Below are 23,393 nucleotides of genomic sequence, written 5' to 3'. Positions count from 1 at the left end.
TCCTTCCCTCCCTACATCTATCCATCCTTCCTTCCTTCCTTCCTTCCTTCCTTCCTTCCTTCCTTCCTTCCGAGAGCATAATGCCATGTACTGGCTTGATCGTCTCTTTCAATATTTTCTTCTTTTCACAGAACTTGTACTCCACCCTTTAAAAGCCTTATCTTGTGTTGTGTTTACAACAGCCTTGCTGGGCCTTTTAATAAATTACACGGCTAAGGGTCCTTCCCTCCGGACTCACATTGACGGGATAAAGCAGAGAGCTTTATCCTGTGCTTTTGAGCTGTCCTGCCTACAAAAGTGTGTCACTGGTGTACTGTTTTTAAGCCTTTTATGATGGGGAAAGCTGCAAAACGGATTCTACTTTCACCTGCGGTAAAGCCTAGTGAGGTGACCAGGACCGTGGTGGCGCCCCTCACCTGGTGCCCCGTGCACGGCCCACCTCCTTGTCCACGTCTGGCGGAGCTCCTGACACCTGACCTATCCACCCTGCCCCAGGAGACCATAGGGATCAGATGGTCATGTGGTGCAGAGTCTCAGAGAAAACAGAAATGACACTATCATGTGAATGCAGTCACCCCGTTAGACCCCAGCCAATGTGTAAAATCCTGGAGCCGCCTTTTGCCTGTATTTCTTGGTGGACCAGTATCTCTATGTTTAGTGCATCCTCGTGAAAGAGAGTTGTGCGAACACTTGCCCTCATTTGTCGACCAACTCCAAACAAGCCAGGTTATTGGCTCAGGCAGGAGCCTGCAAGGTCCAAACAGCATCTTCCCTGCATTGCACGAAAATCCACAAGCGTATGGCCATACTGAACCCGTAGCGCTCGAAAATAGATGGAAATCATGTTATACACTAAGCTTAATGTAGTTTGAGTCGTTATACACATAACATTTATTTTTATTATTTCTTCTCTATGTGTTTAGCTTGAAACAATCTCAAACATACAGAAAAATGACCAACTGTTAAAATTATATAACATTTCATTAAAATTAAATTATACTCTTTCTCCTGGTCGATTTGAGAATAAGTTATTGGCATGATGCCCTATCGCCCCCAAATACCCATTTCCTACAAGCAAGGACGCTCTCCTACATAATCAAAATCAGGACAGTGATACATATGAGTGGTCCTCATACCGCACTCAGGTCTCACCCACTGTCCCAGTGCTGTCCCTCGGGCGGAAGAGCCCAGCGCAGGGTCTCACGTTGCATTGGGCTGCCCTGTCTCTTCCGGTCCCCTTGCTTCCCGACAGTTGCTCAGACTTTTCCTTGACTTTCATGACCTTGATATTTTTGAAGGGCATGGACCACTTACTTTGTAGAATGCCACTTCATCAGGAGTTTCTTTTATGTTTCTGCATGACGGGATTCAGATGATGCATCAGGAGTATCACAGAAGAAAGGACCTTCTGCGCCCTGCATCCTGCCTGCTGGCGTACGATCTCTGTTTGCCTCCTCCCTAGGGGTGTTTACTTTGATCACCTAATTAAGGTGACGTCTGCCACGCTGCTCCGCGGCAGAGACACTTGGTGGGGGCGACACTCCGTACTCTGTAAATACCCACTCCTTGTCAAGCTTTCAACATCTTCAGACCTTTATTTGTGTCTGTATGAATTCATGGATTCCTGTTTTACTCAGTGGGTTGAAGTCATCAACTTTATTTGTGTCTGTATGAACTCACGGATTCCTGTTTTACTCAGTGGGTTGAAGTCATCAACTTATCGGATGCTCAGGTTGTCCCAGATTTGGCCAGTGGGGACCACACCCAGAAGGCTTTTTTTTTTTTTTTAAAGATACTGTGTATTTATTTGCGAGAGAGAGTGCGCACAAGCAGGGGGAGAGGGAGAAGCAGACTCCCTGATGAGCAGGGAGCCCGATGCGGGGCTTTATCCCAGGACCTGATATCCTGACCAGAAGCTTAACAGACTGAGCCACCCAGGTGACCCCACCCCCACCCCCCCCAAGCAGGCTTTTTGTTTATCACCTTGACTTTTCTCCGTCAGTCTTTGATACTTTGTTACTTTCTGACCCAGTAAGCTGTTCCCAGATCATCTTGTCCCTTCTCTGCCCTAGTCCTGGAGTTAGCCACCTCTCCAAGGAGACTTGGTTTTTTCTCAGGATCGGTGGTGGGTTTTTTTTGTTTTTTTTGGTGGGAGGAGGTAAAAAATGATATTTAGCAACCAAGATCTTACATTAGTAAGCTCACTGCTGTGAGCAGGGATGTGTGTGTGTGTGTGTGTATACACACATAAGTGTATACACACACATACATATAAAAACATTTACATTTACATTTCTGTTGGGTTTTGAGCCCTCATGACCTCCTCCATGGTCTAAATTTTGCTACAAGGGCTCTTCAGACTGAGCATATGATTTTACTCATGGCTGAGATATATTGCAGTGACGTAGGTAGGGCATGCAGTGATGTCATGAGGAAAAGAGATGCAGGTGGGGTCTGGAAGAGTCTCCGTGTTCAGGCCTCCTTATGCTCTCTCCCCCAGGGAGGGTTTCCAGAGAGCACTCTGCTTCCCCAGCAGCGAAAGTGCGTATCACATGATGTTTCTGTCCAGAGAAGCCCAGGCCTGAGGCTTTTACTGGGGGCTGGTCCCATGGGCAGCACTCTGCCTGGCATGGATCAGGGAAGCAAGCAGGTTTGCCCAAACACTCTGGGTGTGGTTCACCACCTTGATCACCTCCAAAATGCAGTTCCCAGATACCAGCCATGGGCCCACCTTGCAGGCGAGCTTCTCTAGAGATAACAGCTTCAGGCCTGCAAGCCTGGCCCTTCTTGCACACTCGTGACTGAATTCGGGCTCCAGTCCCTCCCTCCCCACCCAACACTGCGGGGGGTCCCCTCTGGCCTTTTCCTTTCTTGTATTTGCACCCCCCCCCCCAACACACAGGGGAAACTTGGCTCACACTGTCTTCAGTCTGTTGATGTGCTTGGTCAGGCCCCGCTCAGGAACCAGTCTCTTGTCCTTTTGTTCTTCTCTTCACCCCCATCCGGGCCCTCGCACCCGACCCATGCCAGGCTGTCCCCCACGGGCAGACATCCTCTGTGTTCTGAGCAGGACAGGGATGCCGCCATCCTGCCTCCCTCCTCACCTGCCACAGGTCTGGATCCTCTTAATTAAGGAGGGCCCTTGGGACTGACCCCACGGGAGAGGGGGAGCCGGACCGTAGCCCACGGGCCCCTCTGGTGTTAGAATGGCCCTCCGTGGTTGTTTCGAGTCGGGCCCAAGTAGCCAGCCGGGCCCAAGTAGTCGGGCCCAAGTAGCCAAGGCCCCATCACAATGACTCCTGGCATGGGGGCCGCCCCCAGGAGGGGAGGGGGCAAGCTCTTGCAGCTGGGCAGACACTCTAGGGCCAGCAGCTGTGCCGGCAGTGGGGATGGGAGGTCCCGGCAACACTGGCAGCATCCGCCCGGGGATGGGACACCGCGGGTCCCACTCCACCTCTCCAGCCTGCACACCTTCCCTGCCCAGTCTCCCCACCCTCCTCCTCCACCACCATGGCTTTTCGGTGGAATTGTTCCAGAAGGGCAGGCAAGGGGAGGGGATTCCATTACTTTTAAACCATACTATAATCCTATTTTCATAAATTTAGAGTGGCATTTCCTAATTGGGAAAGGTCTACTAAAGCCTTGCTTCCACGGAATCATCCCAAACTAGAAGGGAAGAAAAAGCCGACCCTTCTCTATTTCCCGCGGGGCATTTGTTCTTGTCCTCTTCACGTCCCTCGAATGTGTTTCTGGAAGCTTTGGAATTTGGAGGTCTGGGAACATCTGTCTTTGGGCCCGACTTCCACAGGTTGAATTCGGACCCAATTTTCACATTTCTCCTGCTTTTTTACTTTATATCATTTTATTTTTTTAAGGAACTTTAAGAATCTTGACATTGAGCTCTTTGGAAGAGAGAGCCCTAGGGCTACCAAAACTGCAGTGGGAAAAACTGCCAGGGAAGTTGTACCAGGAGCATCTTTTTATTCTGCCTTCCCCAGAACATGAGAGACATGCCGTGTCCACAGAACTGTGCTGGTTTTATTACAAAGCACAACAAAATCAGCGAGCAAGAACTACCCAAAAATGAATCACAGAGCCCTCCTCGGAGTGGAGGGTGTGTGTTCCTACATCTAGGGTCGATAGAGGTCCTAGAAAAATCAACAGTTGTTCAAGGGCTATGCGATTTAAAGCATGATCTTATCCACAAAGAATTGCGTTTTAGTTCTTACTACACAGAAAGCCAAGCTTGGCACTTCAGAGAAATGCAAGAACAGTCAATACAGAGGGGCTGGGATTTGAAACACCAGAGAATGAACACGAAGTCCAGTTTTTTCAAGTTAGAAATTAATTTCTTTGCTGTTGTTACTGTAAAAAAAATGATTTGTTGGGAGGGGGAATATTTTTCTAGTCTTCAGAAGCTAAAAAGCCTGGTTGAAAGAAACTCAGAATCAGTTTATCCTATTTATTTCTATCACCGCATTATTCTTAGGGAACCAGATCTATGTTTTGAATGTAGTACTTCATTTGCAAATTACTGAAGTGATGCTCTCCTTATGTTACGCTGTTTGCATGAATCACCTGATGTCCCTGTTGTTTTGCGGCTGACTTTTGGAAACATGCAACACAAGCGTGCAGAGTGGGTTTGGCAAAGAGCTCGTGCCCATCACCCTTACAGATGTGGACAAGCAGGAGGGCAGCGTTGGCTTACTTGGTAGTTCACGCCTCTGGATTGTGGTTAGTTTTCCACGAGTGTTATCCACCAGAGCTCCCGCTTTTTTTCTGGAAGATAAATTGTTGTTCAAGATTTCAACTTGAGGGTGCCTGGGTGGCTCAGTCAGTTAAGTGTCTGCCTTTGGCTCAGGTCATGATCCTAGTGTCCTGGGATAGAGTCCCGAGTCCGGCTCCCTGCTCAGCAGGGAGCTTGCTTCTCCCTGGGCTCCTCCCACCTTTTGTTCTCTCTCTGTCTCTTTCTCAAATAAAAAATAAAATCTTGAAAAAAAAAATTTCAACTTGAAAATCAGGGTGCACCTCAAGGGCGTAGTTGAACAGCCCCATGGTTTTGATGCATTCTTCGTGTCGGTGGACTCTGGGTTCTGTGACATGTCAAATAAATACCGGTCATCTGCTGCTAATGGAGAAGTTTATAAGTGTTTTGTACCAACAATATTTTAAAAATGTGTTGAAAGGTGGTTCGAACCTACATCCAAGTACCCCTCTTTCCAGCCAAGCATTATTTACATGGTTACCACCATAAATATTTGGCCCAGGGCTTTGGTGCCCATTTTTGAACCGAGAATCCATTCAACCTGCTTTCCAGAAGAAGTGGTCTTCAGTTTTATGTTGGTGACTTCACTGCATGTGGTTTTTCTTAGGCAGGAGAAAGTTGGTTTTTTTCTCAAAAATGAGGAGCAACAAATGACAATATCTGGATTTCAGAAGCGTTCTGGAACGGGTATTAAATACTACAGATACCACAGTGAGACAGTGCCACGTGGAAATATCTGTGGTGGTGATTCATCGCGTGCGTGGGCTTTCTTAAAAACATTACTCTGAGCTCCGAAGGAAAGATAAAAACAAATGGCGTGGAAATCACACACAGCCTACTTCACTGTTAGAAAATAAAGGGGCTACTTTCAGAACACGCCGTACACAGTAGGTCTGAGTAACTGTGTCGTCTTGCCATTGCTCTTCCTCATTTCTAGGTACAGAGGCAAAACGTACCGGGCCGTGGCCAAAATCGTGCGGACATCGGACCAGGTAGCAGATTTCTGCCGGTGGGTGTGTGCCAAGCTGGAGTGCTGCCCAAATTTGTTCAGTCCCGTGCTGGTTTCGGAGAACTGCCCAGAGAACTGCTCCATTCACACCAAAACCAAGTACAGTAAGTTCAAAGAATGAGAAGAGTATTGAGCTGGGGGCCTAAACTGTGGGATAAGGTAGCTGATGGGTTTCTAAAAAAAAAAACAAAAACCTTTGAGAAATTTTTCATGGGAATTGCTGTGAAAGAATTCTTTAAGATTTGCTGTGGCAGATACTCACGTGTCTCCAGCCCAGTGGAGGGACAGGATGACAAAGAAGAGATGGGAAGGGCTATGCTGTGAGTTTCAGGACATTGGCTGGGTTTGGAAATTTATCTGGCGGAAAGGAGAGCTGGATAAAACTGGTTCTTGGTAACGGTTGGTAACCAGCATTGCTTTCTGGGTCCTTAGGCTGAGGAGGTATAGAGAGTGCCTTTGCTCCCCTGGACGGGGGTGAGCTCCTTGTCATAGGCTGCTTCCCCCTATCTATACCGCCTCCTTGGAACTCCCTGGACGGGGGGTGTTTGGAGGGTGCAGAAGCAGCCCGCACTCTCCGTGCTCCTGTGGGGTCAGCTGTCCCCCTGCCCTGCCTTTGCTCTGACCACTTCCCGGCAGGATTTTCGGGCTGTCTACCCCACACGTGTGGTGCTCGGCCTTCTCTGGTGGCCTCTCCCACCTCCCGTCCTCCTGTCCTTCCTCAGCTCTGACCTTTGTCCGCATGCACCGTAGCCACTCACAGACACCTCCACCCTGGTTATGTCAAGCTCTGACAGCTCCCTCTGATCCCCGCTTCTGCTCTCGCCACCTACCCCCCTCGGTTATCTCTGACCCGGGCGTGACTGCGCCCCCGTCACGGTGGCCTGGAGGTTTGCTCTCCCAGCCTGCTTTCCGGTTGCAGGCGTATTGACAGGACTCGGGAGTGCAGTCCGCGTGCTGGGAGCCCCGGCTGGTTGAGACTGATCAGCCCGGGTGTCAGAACCAGGAATCGGAACGGACTTGAACCACCGTTCCGAGTGTGAATCTCCTTGTAGTTTTCTCTGTATGGATGCATGGATATGCTAAAAACTCTTTTCCACGCCATTCCCGCGAAGAGTCAGCGCCCTTCTCTGTCAGGTTGGGCCGCCTGGCATTCTGCACCTGCGCTCACGCATGGAGAGCCACCGGTGTGTTGGTAGGATGTGGTGACGTCACAGTCTTCTCCAGACATTGGTGACATCACTGACCTTTCTGGAGAACTTGGTTCCCCCTCAAGTTACCTTTGGTCAGCGGAGAGACCCCCTGGAGCAGGCTGCTCAGTAATAGATGCTCCTGAATTACAAAGGACTTGACTGAGAGCTAAACTCTCCCTTGATTGTTTGCCTTAAAAACGGGAAGAGGTGGGTTACCACAGCTTGAATTCAACACGACCGAAATGACTTAGAGATTTTTCCGGGTCTCGTGTGATAAAACGTCAAAATCCTAAGATCCCTGGGTCAACGTATAGTAAATATTGCTGCAGATTGAACTGATGCTCCAGAGGGAAAGGACAAAACCACGCTGGGGAGGAATTGAGAGCACCAAGGCCAGCAGTCACCCCAGTGTGACCCCAAGACTCTGAAAGTGTGCTGCACCTTTGTTGTATTCGGTAAAACTGCTCTGATTTCCAGCGTCTGGCTTCTAGGAAACCTCCGGTAGACGTGCACTGTGTTTTCTCAGCCCTCAGATCGATTTCTTGGGTGTTCGGGATGATTTGATAGTTATTCTAGCTGTGTTTGAAGGACAAGGCGAGTGCAGGGTCCCCCTACTCCTCCACCATCTTAACTCCCCTCCTGGCTTCTCAGGAACCAAACTGCACCAGACTTATCTTGCCCGCACGGGGCCCTGGGGTGTGAACAAATGCTTGTCCACCTGTAACTGGTACTTAGGAACCACCGTGAAGCATTGAGTGTCCTGCTCGGTCCCACTGGGCTCATTTCGCATGTGGGGCCATCGAGCGCCAGGGCCGGGTATCTTGCCCGTGGGAATACAGCAGCGTGGGTGTGCATGGGGGCCACGCTCCGCCACACGTCACGTGCTCCATGGAAGCCTAGCAGCTGTGTGCTTGGGCACTTGTCTTGGCTCCTTCCGACCGTAGATAAAGGTTCCCTTTCTGCACGTGGTTCTGTATGGAATAATGGGGGTTTCGTTGTGGGATGGTCGAGACTTCGGGTAATGAGTCTCGATCAGGATCTTAATTGAAAACTGGATCCTTAGGAGTGGTTTCGATTAGTTGAGTACACATTTAATTTATAAAATACAGCAGTCGTTACTGGACGTTGGTAAATCTCTAACGGGTGCTCTGCGTGTTAATAGAGACTTCTATCAAGGTGCTGGCAGGGTTGGTTTCTCCTGAGGCCTCTCTTTGGGCTGCAGACGGCCGTCCCTTCTGTCCTCACATGGCTGTCCCCCTGTGCTCGCCTTCCTGCTGTCTGTCCCTCTTCCTGTAAGCAGGCTGGTCCTATAGGATGAAGGCCCTATGCTTTGGACTTCATTTACCCTTAATCATCTCCTTAAAGACCCCATCTGCAAATACAGTGCCATGCGAGGTGAGCGCTTTAACATTTGAATTTTGAAGACATGTAGTTTTGTCCCTGACACCTTCTAACCATGAGGGCACGGGAGAAATGTTCCCAACAAAAGAACGATCTTTCTCTCTTCTCTTTTCTTTTCTTCCCTCCTCCCCGGTCTTCCTCTGGTCTCTCTACTCTGTCAGTGTCAATGTACTTCGTGTGTGCGACCTTTAGAAGACGTTCTTGATCCTCTCTCTCCTTGCAGCCTATTACTATGGAAAGAGAAAGAAGATCGTGAAGCCCCCGATCGGGGAAGCCAGCACTGAGAGCGGACACCCGAAGCCAGCCAGACGTAGGAAACGGCGCAAGTCCATCTTTGTGCAGAAGAAGCGGAGGTCTTCCGCCGTGGACTTGGCCGCAGGCTCGGGGGAGGTATGTCCCGCTCAGAGCCCCTTCCTGCATGCGTCCGGGACGCGCGGCTGCTCTCGGCCAAGGCCGCAGCCGACGTGTGATGCCAAGTGCTTAGAAACTCCAGGCACCAGGAGCCCTGCAGATTCAGCCCGCCCGGCCATGCGAGCTGGGAGAGGGCGGCGATGGGGACCGTGGTGGGGACCGCAGGATGGGCCTTGGGCCACCCCACCCCCCCCAGCGGTTTGCACAGGGCCAGCTGGATTCAGTGCCTTCCCTTCTCCCCAGGAGAGCGAGGAAGAGGATGCGGATGCCATGGACGAGGACACTGGGAGTGAGGAAACCAGCTCCGAGCTCCGCGATGACCAGACAGACACCTCTTCGGCCGAGGTCCCCTCCGCGCGGCCCCGGAGGGCCGTCACCCTGAGGAGCAGCTCCGAGCCCGAGCGCCGGCCGCCCGTGGAGAGGCCGCGGCGGGGCCGGAGGGCGCAGGCCGCCTCGTGTGCCGAGGGGGCAGAGCAGGGCGGCGCGGCCACTGGCCAGGACCCAGCGGGGGTAAGGCTCGCAGGGGCCCCCAGCTGGGCTCTGTGGGGCTAGGGCTGTGGGCAGGGTGTTGAAGAAGGAAGCCAGTACGGTGCAGGGCCTTGACTTGGGGCTCTGCATTTAAAATGGCAGAGTAGCGGCAGCTCCAGCCTGGTGCCGAGTCTGGGGAGAAGGCCCGGTGGTTTCCCATCTCAGATGGAGTCCGAGGGGCGTGAGAGCTTTTCTGTGGAAGGTTTTCCAGCCACAGAGGATTCTTGTCAGGAGAACAGACAGAATAGGTCCTTGGGGTGCCATTGGACGCAAGGCTTCCCCTTCACGGGAGACGGCTGAGTCAGCGTACCAGATCTCCCCCAAACCCCCAGGCCGTAAGTGGTCAGCCGGGAGGTCATGGGCACCATCATCACCAGGGTAGAGGGGGAAGAACTGGCTGCCTCCTGTGCATTCACACGCCCCGTACCCTCTCTCCGCAGTCAGAGGTGCATCCTCACTAAGCAGGCCCAAGATTTCCTGAACTGGGTTTTCAGCAACTGCTCTCACGGCGCCTTTTTTTCAGCGTCTAACGGCACACAAGTCGTTGGAGGCAAAATCATAACCCAGCTGAGCTGCTAAGAAAGTCCCTCGAGCCCCAAGTCTTGGTGGCTTGTCCAGGTGCCCAGGAAGAGGCCAGAGGGAGGAGGAAAGTCTGACTCAGGTCTGCGGGGTTTACCGAGTGTCCCGCCGACCCTGCAGGGATCGAATGACCTCCTGCCTCCCTTCTCCTGTCAGGACCCAAAGCAGGAGGAGGAGGAGAGGCTCGTTCTGGAGAGCAACCCATTGGAGTGGACGGTGACCGACGTGGTGAGGTTCATCAAGCTGACGGACTGTGCCCCCCTGGCCAAGATATTTCAGGAACAGGTGCGCTGGTCCTTCTGCTGTGTTTGTTGTATTTTCCTTTGATTTTCTGGTTTAGCTGCTTTCTGTGACACGGCTCTGGTAGGGGAATGGGGTACTCCCTCGTGACTGCGGGGCGCTGGGGGGCGGAAGCCTGGCTCACACGTGGTCCCCGCTGACACCTCTGTGGGGGGCTCTTTGCTGTCCAGCAGAGACTCAAGTCCCAGCCCGGTCTCCCTTGTTGGGGGCTGGGAGCCTGGGGCCGTCTGGCCTTTGTCGCCATCTGGGGAGGGGCGTTTCTGTCTCCCTAGACTACGCTTTTCCCGGTACTTCCGCTAGGAAGAGCAGGCTTCCCTTGGGTCTCTTTTCACCCATGCCCGGGGGCAGTATTGGGTGGCCAGCTTCTGTAGCAGTAAGTCTTGGACGTAGGAGGCACGCAGATACCCAAGTGTTCAGCACCGGGCCCTCTTGGGCCCCCAGGTCCCTGCTGGTCTGCCTTCTCTTCTCCCCACCTTATGTTTGTTTGATTCATTAGTTCTATACAGCAGGAGAAACAGGGAAGGGATGTGTCCCCATCTTCCCAGAGGCGGAAGCCCTCCTTCTGCTGTGTTGCTCTCAATGCCCCTCTCCTCACTGCTTTCGTATTTCGCTCTTTCCTTTGTAACAACGTTAAAAACCTGTGGTATGTTCGGTTCCATGCTAGTGATGGGTAAATGCAAAACAATCAACATAATCTATACTCAAAGGAATTTTGATTCTGTAGATGAGACGAGAATTAGCTAAAGCGTAAGACATGTTTTGAGCCCTAAGAAAGGAGGAATTTTTTTACGTTGCCCCTTAAATTAATATGGAAAGAAATCGCCTGTCTGGACCCAAGCCACCTTGAAGGCTGCTCCCCGGCCTCCCATGGAAGGTCCAGGTGAAGCCTGTGACCTGTTCTCCCGCGTTCGCGTGAAGGGTTGCTATTTCTCACACTGTCTCACAGCGTGAATGTGTCTTTCAGGACCTCGTACTTAAGAAAGGTACTGTTTACCATGTGATCAGTTAAAGATGTGTCTATCTGGTCTTTTTTTAGATTATACCAACCGATACTCTAGAGAGAGGGTAATAACTCAGGCATTCAATCAGGAAGGGAAAAAGAAAGGCCTCTGATACCCCTGCACCCAGTGAGTCCCCCCAGATCTTCTTCCAGGCCCACGTGTGAAAAGCAAATTAATGTGGTTCCCAGCTCATCCCAGGAGGGGGTGGCTCTTAGCATTCAGAGGTCCCATCTGGTCGGCCCCCAGAGCCTCCAGGAGACCCCAACTCTGTGCACGTGAGGGGGGAATGGCGGCTACAGGGGTTTGCTGTTACCAGCACCCCCTCTCTGAGCGACACAGAAAAGCAAATAGGAAAAAGCTGCATCAGACGTAAAGAACTTAGTAATGAGCCTGTCCCTTCATTTAAAACACACGGACAGGGAGAGAATTATAAGAACCATGAAGGCTTGTGTGGTTTGGGGCATCTCCATCTTGAAAACACAAAGCAGATTGAACTCCTGCTAGAAGCATTGGCTAGTGTAGCATTTTCCGAGGCGGGCATTTATCAGTAGTGGCCCTGAGAAGACGCTGAGTGCCGATGACCCAGAGCTCAACACGTGGGTCTGTGTGGTCGTGTGTTCATTCCGAGCGCACCAACGAAACGTCTGTTCGTGGGCCTTAACTATATTTAGAAGGCAAATGTGGTAGGCAGTATTCTAGGTTAGTCTCAAGTTGTGTTTTTGTTTTGTTTCGTTTTTAGACTCAAAGGCGCACTTTTGGCTGGAAATGGTTTTTAGCTGGGCTGTGGCCGAATAGGGCACAGCGCTCTCCCGCCCTGACTCCGGGTCAGCGGTACGGAGAGAGGTGAACAGCCCCGCGTGCGATTGCTTTCACAGGCTTCTGATGTGAGGCAAGAACGTGAAAACTAAGCTGACCTGGGCAAAAGGCTAAAATGCTACACATGCTGAGTCGTCCTTATTTGCACTTCTAAGCCCAGCTTCTTAGGATGTGTCACGAAGTTCTGAGCCTTCCCAAGCCAGGGTGTCTAAGACACGAAGCGTGCCTGGCACGTTCCCACTTCCAGAATCAGGCGGCAGGCAGGGCGCTGCCTCTCACACTGGTTAAAAACTTGGTCCTACTACGTACCTACTTATTTCTCTTAAGAGACAGAAAAATAGGTAGACTGTAATTGATCATAGTCGTATTCCTATTTCATTTCCAATTTCACGGGAGGCGTTTCCCCAGCCGCAATAAGAGGCTGTTGCCTGCTTTGCTGTCTGAAGCGCTTGGCGTTTGAGTCCTTTTCTGTTCGATCAGCGCCCAAAATTACTAATTTTTGCTAATTTGTTCAGTCATCTTTGAGCGCAAGTGCCCCACGGTCCTGATTTGGGGAGGCCTCCGGTGGGTCCGTCCACCCACAGCGTGAGCTTTTTGATGACCTGCAGTGGGGGGGGCGGGGGGGGCGGCTCTGTTCACAAGTGTGCGAGAAACTCCGGTACGTGGAACAGTAATAGCTCTGTGCACACCTCACGGAGGTGTAAATTCAGGGCTGTCACAATCACCAGCAGCATTTACAGAAAGTATAAACTTCCCATTACCAGAAGGTATGCCTTTAATTCTGAAATGTTATGGCAACAGCTTAAAGCATCTATACTCTGTAATTTCCTGCTGAGAACGTGTACATTATACAGTAAAACTCCACACATCCTCTAACTAAGAAAAACATGAAACTCTTAAATACAATTTGGCCTTAAATAGAATGTGGCCCTTGGTCCTTGCGGTGCCGTGCCTGTTAGTATGGGGCCCGGTTTTGCTGCCCCCTCGCTGCTGGCTGAGCCCAGAGAAAGGTCTTTCTGTCTCCTTGCACACTGGAGTCTGTGTAGACAGACTCATTCTCCCGGGTGTTTCTCCCCAGCTCCGCTAGTCTGCACTGCACCAGGGCTCCGTGCGGCCCCAGAGACCATGAGACCATGTGTACCAGCCCGTAGTCGGACAGGTTCAAGGACGTGGACACGTCCATCCCTTCCAGTTTGCCCGCACTTGAAGGTCGCACCACGGAGCACGGAGTCTCCTCCCCTCAACCGTGGCCTCACAACCCAGCCGTCTTTACCGTCAGGCGCTGCCCCCTTGCTGCTGGCTGGGCAGAGGGACGGAGGGTCTGGGAAACGCTCTCCCGTTGGGGGGAGGGGGGTGGGGGCTGTGATCAGATAAAGGTCCCGAGGCCGTTTAGAGGTCCTGACCATCATCCTTGTTTGGTTTCATCTGCCCCGAGCTCTCCGTGCAGCTTTCCCTCCGCCGCTCAGGGCCCAGGAGGCTGCCTGCCAGGGCCGGAAACTGCTGTGTCGCCCCCGGTTCTGAATGCTTTGAGGCGCCTCGGAGCAGCGGGCTTATAAACAGTGGGCAACAGCCGTAGGAGCGGGCGGTGGCCTAGTCCAAGCAGGGGAGGTTGGGGAAGAGATCGCATGGCAGCAGGCAGACCGGCTTCTCGGGAAGGGGACGGGAGTGGCTGCGGGCTCCGGGGTGTGTGTGGCTAAGCGAGAGCACCTGCCGCGGCCTGTGCAGAGTGGTGAGCGCCGTGGTTCGGGCTCCGCGGTTGCAGGGATGCCCATGGGAGCAGGGCTGTGGGAGGCACGGCGGGTGGTAAAGGATAGTAGAGTTTGCCACTGGTCAAAAGTGCGCATTTTCCCCAAAGCTGTCCCAGGAAAGAGACCCAAGTTCTCTGTCCAATTTTGTAAAATAATTTGTGGCATCGCCCAGGATGAACACTCGGGCTATACCGGAAAGAGTCCGGGGCCCTTCAAGCTCTGTAAACCCCGCATTCACTCCCGGGGCCTGTCCCACAGATTCTGCGCTCCGTTGGCAGAAGCCCCTCGAGGTTTAGGAATAAACAAAGTGAGGGGCTATCTTGAGGTTTCTATCTGGGGATCGGAGACCGGAGTTCTCCCTCACCACTAGATGTGAGTTTTTATTTTGAGGATAGTTGTAGCTGAATAGAGTCGACCCTCCTCTTCCGTACTTCGTCCCATGTGAGGTCTCCATGAAAGAGTGGGGAGTCTTCGGGAGCTGGGGACAGGCTGGTGGAGGCACTTCCAGAAACCCTCAGAGTGTGCGCCCCAGCTCACATCTCCCTGGATGGGAGCCCGATGGCCCCATCGGTAGCATCTGTGCTGTAGACTGAAGCTGCTGTCCCCCATGGTCATGGGGTCATGGGGTCAGGAGCGTGGAGCCCCTGTGAATGGATCGGTGTCCTTGTAGGAGAGACCACAGACAGCTCCCTGGCCCCCTCCCCTGTGTGAGGACGCAGTGAAACAGGGCCTCTCCGGTCACCTCCATCTGCCGGCAACTCGATCGTGGACTTCCCACCCTCCAGAGCCGTGAGACCCAAGTGCCTGTTGTTCACCAGGCCCCCAGCCCGCCGTGTCTGTTACCGCGGCCTGGGGGACTCAGATGGCCCAAGAGTCCCCTCTTCTTTCTTTTCCACTTCTGTCCACTTGCCCGATTCTCTCGCTTTGCCTTTACCCATCTGTTGACTTTTAGGTTCACCCAGACCAGGTTTTCCCATTTAGTCATTCAACAAACGTTTAATGAGCCCCTATTCTGTGTCTGGCAGGTATTTTTCTAGATGCTGAGGATAGCGTGGGGGAAACAAGCTAGAAAAAAGTCCCTTGCCCTTATTGCTATGCCTTCTCAAAAGTGAGTTAAAACGTGAGGCTGTCCCTGACCCCACCCTCCCCCGCCCCCCAGCCTGGTGTGTCCTGGGGCTCAGGATCCAGCTCTGTCTGCTAAGCTGTGCGGATTTGGGCCACCTGCATACGTGTGTCTGCTCCCCAGCCGGAGAACACGGGAGCCACGTCTCACTCGTCTTGTATGTCCAGTAGCTACTTTGGGGTCTGACATACGAATAATTTAACAAATATTTTGCAAATAAATGAAGAACAGCTTTAAAAACTTGGCACCTCCTCAGAAACTAAGATTTGATTTACCAAGGGAATCCCCTTCTCCTCCTTCCTGGGCTATGAGGTGTTGGAAAAATGGAGAAACCTAAAAGCATTTCAGAAAGAACGAGTGAGAGATACCAGCTTGCATCTGAGACGTAGATGCACTAACATGTTTTTATGGAGAAATGGTCTGTGCATCCCGAAGAGTGCCCATGAGACCTGTGCATACATGGCATACCGATAAGGTGAACACCTGTGAAAGCCACCGTCCAAGGAAGAATCTAGAACATTGCAGCACGGCCGTATCTACTGTCCTATCACACTCCGCTTCATTTCTACCAGCTGTAAATACTGTTCTGAAATTTGTGTTGTTGTGTTCTTTTTTGATTTACTCTCACCTACTTTTTCGAGGTGATGCCAAAGGGTTTCCCAAAGTAGTTTCCCAGCATACATTTCTTCTCGTGCTCTAGGGCTTCCCGTTACCATATACTTCTCTGCCAACACCTAGCGTTGTGTGACTTCTCCACTTCTGTGGACATGAAATTGTATCGTGGGCCTCATTTGCACTTCCCTGATAAGGTCGACATCTTTTCCTAAATTGTTCATCATTTTTGTTTCATTTGTGAAATATCTACTTGTGCCTTTTGCCTAATATTTTTTTAATATAAGTCTTTTCGTTGTTGATCTGTGTAGGGCCTTCTGTATTCTGGATATCACTGCCATCCTTTGTCCATTCTACATGGAGCATTTGGTTTGTGGTTGGGCTAGCCGCTCTGTGGCACCCAGTACTGGATCCCAGGGGTAGCACCCCAGTTCTGGGTGACCTTATCTCTTAACAGGCTCAGCTTTGCTACCCCCTAATAAATGTTCTCCCCTTCAGTCCCTCATGGCTTCCCCACCCTGCCTCCTAATTCATTCCAATACGTTGTGGCAATATCAGCTTGCAGATGATCACATGCTATAATGTGACTTCTCTGCCTAACGACCTTTAGCGACTTTCTGGTCACACACCCCAGAAGCTCGTTTCCTAACTGCTGTCTCGGCCCGTCTCTGCTTTCCCTTCAGTGTCTCTGCACTCTCCTCGAATACATGCTCTCACGAACTGCTTGTCTTCCGTGGGTCCATCCTTCCCTCAGTGATTCCCCTCTGTCCTTAGGTCTGAGCTGGGGCATCACCTCATCTCTGAGGTGTTCCTTGACTCCTGTAAGACTGGCTGTGTTCCCGTCCCTTTGAGCCAGTAGCTCTGTGTCCACACTTTATTCTCTCTGTACTGTGGTGGTCTGTTCCTCATAATGGCCTCCCTTGACATTGGTCCTCTCCTGGGAGGGAGTCTGTTTTGTTCAGTGCAGTAGCCATGGAGGCCATCAGAGCACCTGCCTCTCAGTAGGCGCTCAATAAACGCTTGCTTATTGAGTAAAGAAATGGTGACATCCTCCACTTAAATGTGGTGCATGCATATGGTGGCCACCTTCACTGAAATGGTCCGTAGAGCGTTACAGAAGCATTTTAGGGGGCTGGCTTTCAAGTGTAATTGAATCTATATGTCCAAGGATGGCCGTCATGACCTAGTATGGATGTTTAGAGCTGCAGTTTTCCCTCCAAAGTTTAATATCAGAAAAGCATGGTTCTAGGGGCACCTGGGTGGTTCAGTCGGTTAAGCATCTGCCTTTGGCTCAGGTCATGATCTCAGGGTCCTGGGATCGAGCCCCACGTCGGGCTCCCTGCTCAGCAGGGAGGCTGCTTGTCTCCCTCTCTCTCTGCCCCCTCCTCCCAGCCTCTCTCTCTCTTTCTCTCTAAAATAAATAAATGATTCTTAAAAAAAAAAGAAAGAAAGCCGTGGTTCTAGTTCCAATATGGTCTTCAACTAAATGATCTTAGATAGATCAACTAGCTTTTCTGGCATTAATTTTACCATCTAAAAAAAAGTGTCCTATATCCTAAAATAAGTTTCTCTTCTGCTCTTCATTGAACATAATGGTTAAGCCACCTGCACATGGTTTTATAACATCATCCTATTTCCTACTTATAACATATTTTTCTCAGGCCCGTGATACTCACAAGACTTTGTATCCCTAGACCTTTCCCCCTCTGTCAAGTTTTGATATGATGTAGGTGGATTTGCCTCTGAAAGCGGAGTCGGGCTCCCAGGTCCCAGGTCAGGGGGTACCATTATTTGGTTCATGACCTTGAGCAGAACCTGTTTCTCAGCACTTCCAGTTTGCCCTTTACTACAGCCAGCCTTAGAGGTGGCGTCTGAAGAGCAAGTAAAGTAACATGCAAAAGCACGATAGAAAAAGTAAAAAAAAGAGAGAGAGAGACAGAATCAAAAATTCATTGACAGCTTCGTTAGTTTATCTGCTGCTTTCGGTGTGTATTCAAGACTGATCGGTTCACTTTGGGGTTTGATAAGGTCCAGTTTGAGTCTTGGGTGGGATGTGGCCTGGACTTGCACACACCACAGCCGTGCTCCCGTAATTGAGACAATTAATTGCGCCTGCATTGGTGCCTCTAAGGTTGATGCTTAATTTTTATTGCTGCTGTATGTATTAGGGATTATAGCACATCGAGGTGCCTTTTGAAACTGATCATACACTACATTATTCTTATTCCTACCAGTAGTCCTCCCAAGGCTAACCTTTATGCCCATTCTGGGTTGCTTTTTGTTTTGTGTGCTTTTGGAATTTTTAAGACAGCTGAATAAACCATTATCTGAAGAAAATAAGCTTCCTACGTGTAACTCAGGATGCATGATGTCGGAGGTGCCCGTGTGCGGCGGTAGGACTAGTAAGTCTCCGTGGCTTACGGCAGGCTCACCGCTTCTCCAAATGGCAGAAATTCTAGTTTGCTGGGTGTGGTCTGTGCTCTCCTTCTACCACTGGTCTTTATTGTTACCTTCTCTTACTTCCTATGGAATGTGAAGACTGTCTTGGTGGATAGGAGGAAGGGATTGCACTTATAACCAATCACACAATATCTACATAAATAAACCCAGTTTATTATAGGAAGCAAGCTGGTGAAGAGGCAGAGATGTCCAGTGCGGGGGGATCTTAAAGCTTTGGGGTGGGCCTTGTCCCTGCCTTCTGCAGTGAATGCAGCTTAACAGTCTGATGACTCCTGTCATTGCCTGGGCCCGGTGCACGGCTTCAGAGAGCTCACGAGGACAAGACCGGGATGCAGACCGTGCACACCTCGTTCTGGGTGGTGCATGTGTGCAAATGGAGATGCATGCCTTTGTGTGCGTCTGAATACCCGAGTTGTCCTCAGTAGCCAACTGCTCTGGGTAGTGGTGCAGCTCTCCGGCATCTTGTCACCCGTTTCAATGGTGAAATGTCAGACCTTGGCAAGGAAGAGAGAGAGCTGCTGCTTTTAGTAGAGCGCTCTTTCCTGGTGCTCACGTGGAGTCACAGCAGAACACGAGAGGGACTGGGGCGGGGGCCGGGGGGCGAGGGGGGTTCTCCCTGCCAGGGGCTGGAAGCTTGGGGAAGAGGAGGTCCTGCAGCAGCTCACCTGTTCCACCCCCTCGACCCCACCGGCCTAGGCGTGTGAATTTCATAGTAGCCAGAATTTTCGGAGCAGACCGGTTTTATTAACCAGAAAGATGAGAGAGTTCTCAGGCCAGGTTGGTATGTCTGCCAACGCTCTCCTGAAGCGAAGGCCCTTGGCCCCCAGGATGAAGCCTGCCGTGACAGATGCCGTCCCTTGTGCCCGGTGCCTCGGCTCTAACGTGGCTTTGTCTCCTGGCAGGACATTGATGGGCAGGCACTGCTGTTGCTGACTCTCCCCACGGTGCAGGAGTGCATGGAGCTGAAGCTGGGGCCCGCCATCAAGCTGTGCCATCAGATCGAGCGAGTTAAAGTGGCTTTCTACGCCCAGTACGCCAACTGACGCTGCCCTCTCGGGAGTTGACCCAGAGTCGTGTGATGCGGCGTCGTGGGAAGGTTTGGGGACCGACGCTTTATTTCTTGGGTGATAAGAGCTGGTACATACACTGAGTAGCAGCGAAAAGCAAGAAGCACAGAGGACCTCCTTCACCCTCCAGCCTGCGTGGTAGTAGCCCGTTTTCAAGCATACCCAGGGCCACAGCGAGGCTCCTGGACTGGTGGACGCTGCGGGAAATGGGAGAGCGTCTCTGTACGTCCACGTGTCTCGCCTTTCTCCCTCCGGAAACCAGGCAGCTCCCTGTGAAGGGCTTTCCTCAGCCACGGTCCACTTTGCTTTGATGTCTTTTCTGAATGTGCCCAGGGAGGACACGGGCTGGTGGTTTTGCTCTGGTCGTTCCAGACGCTTCTTTCGTGACGACGCCCATGGGGCCGTGGCTGCGTGGCTGTCAGTTTGATCTTGGTGGCAACTTAGTACTCAGACACACTTGTTGCAGGATGCGGTTACAAAAGGATGGGCTAGACCCGCATCACCTGTCACAGGTGCCTTTTAGGAAGTGGGGGGCGTGAAGGCAGGTGGCATATTGCAAGGAGACCGTTCTTCCCGAGCGACGGACATCCAGAGCCTGTGGAGCGTTCCGTTTGCAGTCTTTTATAGAACTTCACATATTGCTCACTTTCTCATTTAATTATGACCAGATCAGGGAGTGATTCCTTTAGTCTGTTGGGAAATGCTGAGCTGTGTATTGAAGGAAAAGCTTAATGTCAGAGACGAGTGGGAAGAGGCTTTGGGAAGCTTTTAATAAACCAGCTGTGTCCCCATAGAAGGATCCCGCAGTGAGTCTGTCGGTGAGACTGGCTTTGAGTGCCACTTGGATCAGCCTGGCCCTGGGACGTCTGACGGGAAGCAGGGCAGCCACCTGGCTCGGCCCTGCTCTTCTGCTGGCCCGGCTGATGGCCCCCTGTGATCCTGGATGACCACATCACTCTGGAGCCTCTCGTCCGCCTCCTGCTAAGGGAAGGGTCTCAATCCGCCAACGTTGAGACACCGTAGGTGAGAAAGAATCACATCAGCAGTGTTTACTGTTTCCGGCAGCCCACTCTGGCTTGGAGGGTGCCGAAGACATTTCTTGGGCAGTTTTCATTAAATCCGTGAAGTCACTTGTAGAGAGATCTGGGACTCTTGAGCATTGGCTGGGTTTTTTTTTTGTACCAAGCACTTCATCTGCATATGCCTGTGAGGGACCCAGTGTGCTCACTCCAACCCGAATGGACGGCCCTCCTCCGTTGGGAGGCGTCCAAATGCCCTTCGACACGCTTGCAAGGAAACCAGACCTTGAGAGAGTCTGGACGTGGACACGGAGGGGAGCACGGCCTTCTGCTGCTCTTGTGCCATAATTACCTTGATCTTTTCTCCTTGATCAGTATCCACTGCTGGCGGGACATCATGGGGTGGGCTGCTGAGCTGTCCTGTTTCTGCATACATTGTAAAGCACGATTATCTGTCAGATTTTGCCAAGTTTGATGACTAACGCTAACCTTTATTCACAGTCTGTCCCTGTTAACAGATGCAAATGGAAAACCGATTTTGCCAGGTGAGTTTTTCCTTTCCACCCTAGCTGATTTCTCCCACCAAGTTTGAAACATTTGGCAAGTGGGTTTGCCTGGGGACCTGTGCTGGAAGGACCAGCGTCCCACACCGGAAGCGCCCGTGGTGACTCGTGCTTGGCTCGCAGTCGGGGCTTCTGTGTCCCACGCCGAGGGGTCCCCCGCTTCCCGGGTTCCCACTCCTGCCTGCCTTCTCAGCCACATACTTTTAGCCTTACACACTCAGCCTTGTGGAGTCGATTGGAAAGGGTATCCATTTCAAGATCTTTGGCATTTTCCCTGCGCTGACTCACTTGTGATCCTTCGCTGTGGCCTTTTCAAGCTGAGCTATTCCTGTTGCATCTGAAACCGGAGCGAGGGGGTGTGGTGACTGCAACGTAATGTTGTACTTTCAGAACGGATGTCCCCTCCTCGTGCCCTTTCAAGGAAAGGCGCGGGGGAGGAGGTGCTACATGGGATGAGGCAGATCTTGCAGGCGTCCCTGGAGCTGGAAGGCCTCCCCTTGGCAGCCCGGGCAAGACACGGCCACCTTTGCTGGGGAAGCTTCCTGCTTCCGTGTGCCCGACACCTCGTCCTCAGTCCCTCTCTGTGCGGCGATCTGTCACTTCACCCACGTCCACGTAATGGTGCGTGGTCAGCAAGACGTGGCCGGGGCCAGAGGCAGAAGGCCCGGCTCCGGGGTAACCATCACGAAGGTCCTGTGTGTGTCCCCTCCTGGCCCTCCAAGAGCCAAGAAACCTTTTAGGGCCAAGAAGATGCTTTTGCCGTGAGTGTCGCCACCGTCCTCCTGAACTTGGATTCTTTGGGGGATTTCCACTGGTGGGTGTACTTCCCGTCGGTAGTAAGTTGGCAACGGAATGGTGAGGTGGTGTTCGTTCCTCTGTAGGATTCACCTCACATCAGCTTCTGTCTTATCAGTAGGGCCAATTTCCAAGGCACATTTTACCGTGTTGTTACTGTGTCTCTTAAGGCAGGAAATGCTGAGTTTACACCTCTACCCACCCACCCCCCCAGTACCACCACAGCCCCAGCCAAACGTTTCTTGGTTGAAATGCCAGCAAGTGACGCCTCTCCCCCGCTTCTCTGTCCCCAGACGCTTCAGTCTCTGCTCTGTCTCTATGATAATACTTCGGGACCAAAGTCCTGTCCTCTGTGTAGCTGGGTCCTGCGTACACCATGCCGCTCTTTACCTCCCGTAGCTGGTCGAGAAGCGTGTCTTCCTCTCCTGCCCGAGCGGACACTTGGCATTCTGTACAGTGTGTGTAACTTGAGAAGCAGAAATGCTGCCTCGTCTTTAAGGCTGACAGTCACGACGCAATCCCATCCAGAAACTAAGGGAGCTGGTTCGGCCCCTGCCTTCTTGACTGCGTCTGTACTGTGTTGGGAAACTATCCTACCCACAACAATATAAACCTAAAAAGAGGAGGGTACGGCTGGCACTGCAAGCGAACTTCTTTGCTTTTCCAAAAAGAAAAGAAGAAAAAAAACAACCAAAAAAGGAAAATGGAAACCAGTTTCCTTCAAGTTGCATCATCCAGAGAACTCATCCATCACTTTTAAAATTAGGTTCATTTGATCAAAGTTTGACTCACACACAGTGTTTGGGCTGTGCAGCGATTAGGTTGCTTTACCTTATTTGATCATATTTGAAAGAGTATTTCCTGTGTTTGCTTTGATTGGTTCCTCGGTACATTAAAATGACTCAAACCTTTGACCCTGCCCCCTCTGACCCTTGCTATAATCTCTGGAAAGTTGATTTGGATCAGTCTTTGAAGCTTGGTCTGAGTGTCCTGACTCGTCTCTTAGAATGCTGAGTGTTGTATCAAGCAAGTTCTGAGATTTGCCTTTTATCTTAGACCAGACACCTCTCTAGGAGCCGTTCTCCCTTCGTTTTGCAAGCACTAGGGGTTTTTGTAACTTCTTACGTAGAACACCCATTTATGTTTATTTCTGTATATAGAACTATAAAAACTGTATCGTTGAAATCTTTGTTGTGGTTTGAGCACCATTGTTGCTTTTTGGTTAAGGTGGTGAATCTAGGATCCAAGTATTCGATTCTGTCTTTAGAAAGCTGTGATCACGTGTGCAATTATTTCTGAAGGAAAAGATAGTAAGTTTAGGTCTCTGTAGTTTTTAAGGAAGCAATCGTTGAAGAGATAGACATATACTGCCCGTTGTGTTCTGGTGCAATAACGAATAGCAAGGAGAAGCTCTGTCTTCAACTATTACAATGTAATGATTCTCTTACTCGTTTCCTGTTCTTTTCTGTTCAAGAGTTTTCTGGAAATGGCTTTCGTCCCTTTAACTTGGTTGAATATTTCAGTTGGTTCTCATAGCTTTCATCACTAGAGTTGGTTTACAAGTATCCCAAAACACGAATGCGATAAAATCGAATTGTGCTAGTTTTGACCCCCTGAATTTACCTAAAAATTGTAATTGCTGACACATGGTGCTGCTTTGGGTTTTGGTTAAAAGCATCTCTAGTTCAGGTGGTAAGAACTAACCCAAACAATTTCCTCAGCGGTGGTCTTTCCATCTTCCTGGTTGGTTTTAAATGCTGAGGATTCCGTACCAGCGAACATGTCAGTCTTGTCATGCAACGAAGCCAGAGTGGTGCTCCCGTGGGCCTGGCGGATACTCTGAAGAAAAAGTAAAGTTCTGGGACCAGGGTTTGCTGAAAATCAGCTTATGATGGGAAATTGGAGATAATTTTTTTTAAAAATGACAGAAGAATGAAATCATCTCATTTGTTGTTCACGATGGGAGCTAGCATGATATCCAGAAGCATAAACTATCCCTAGTCGTG

At 51.1% G+C, this 23,393-nt stretch overlaps 1 protein-coding gene across 6 annotated transcripts in view; it reads left to right on the top strand.

Moving 5' to 3' along the window:
* Positions 1–21,599, top strand: part of SFMBT2 (Scm like with four mbt domains 2) — a 221,219-nt gene extending 199,620 nt beyond the window's left edge. For 5 of the 6 annotated variants that reach the window (XM_032425927.1, XM_032425924.1, XM_032425925.1 and 2 more), the window contains exons 17-21: positions 5,703–5,878; positions 8,589–8,755; positions 9,020–9,286; positions 10,040–10,168; positions 18,846–21,598. In XM_032425927.1, the coding sequence (XP_032281818.1) occupies positions 5,703–5,878; positions 8,589–8,755; positions 9,020–9,286; positions 10,040–10,168; positions 18,846–18,986 (880 nt within the window). In that variant the 3' untranslated portion in view covers positions 18,987–21,598. Of the gene's footprint in view, positions 1–5,702; positions 5,879–8,588; positions 8,756–9,019; positions 9,287–10,039; positions 10,169–18,845 lie in introns of all 6 variants that reach the window. The other variant, XM_032425929.1, reaches the window with a different exon arrangement.
* The last annotated feature ends 1,794 nt before the right edge of the window (positions 21,600–23,393 follow it).

Source organism: Phoca vitulina, unplaced genomic scaffold (genome assembly GCF_004348235.1).
Source record: "Phoca vitulina isolate PV1807 unplaced genomic scaffold, GSC_HSeal_1.0 scaffold33, whole genome shotgun sequence".
Taxonomy (NCBI): domain Eukaryota; kingdom Metazoa; phylum Chordata; class Mammalia; order Carnivora; family Phocidae; genus Phoca; species Phoca vitulina.
Note: the sequence above shows the minus strand (reverse complement) of the source record. Positions and strands in the feature narration are given on the sequence as shown.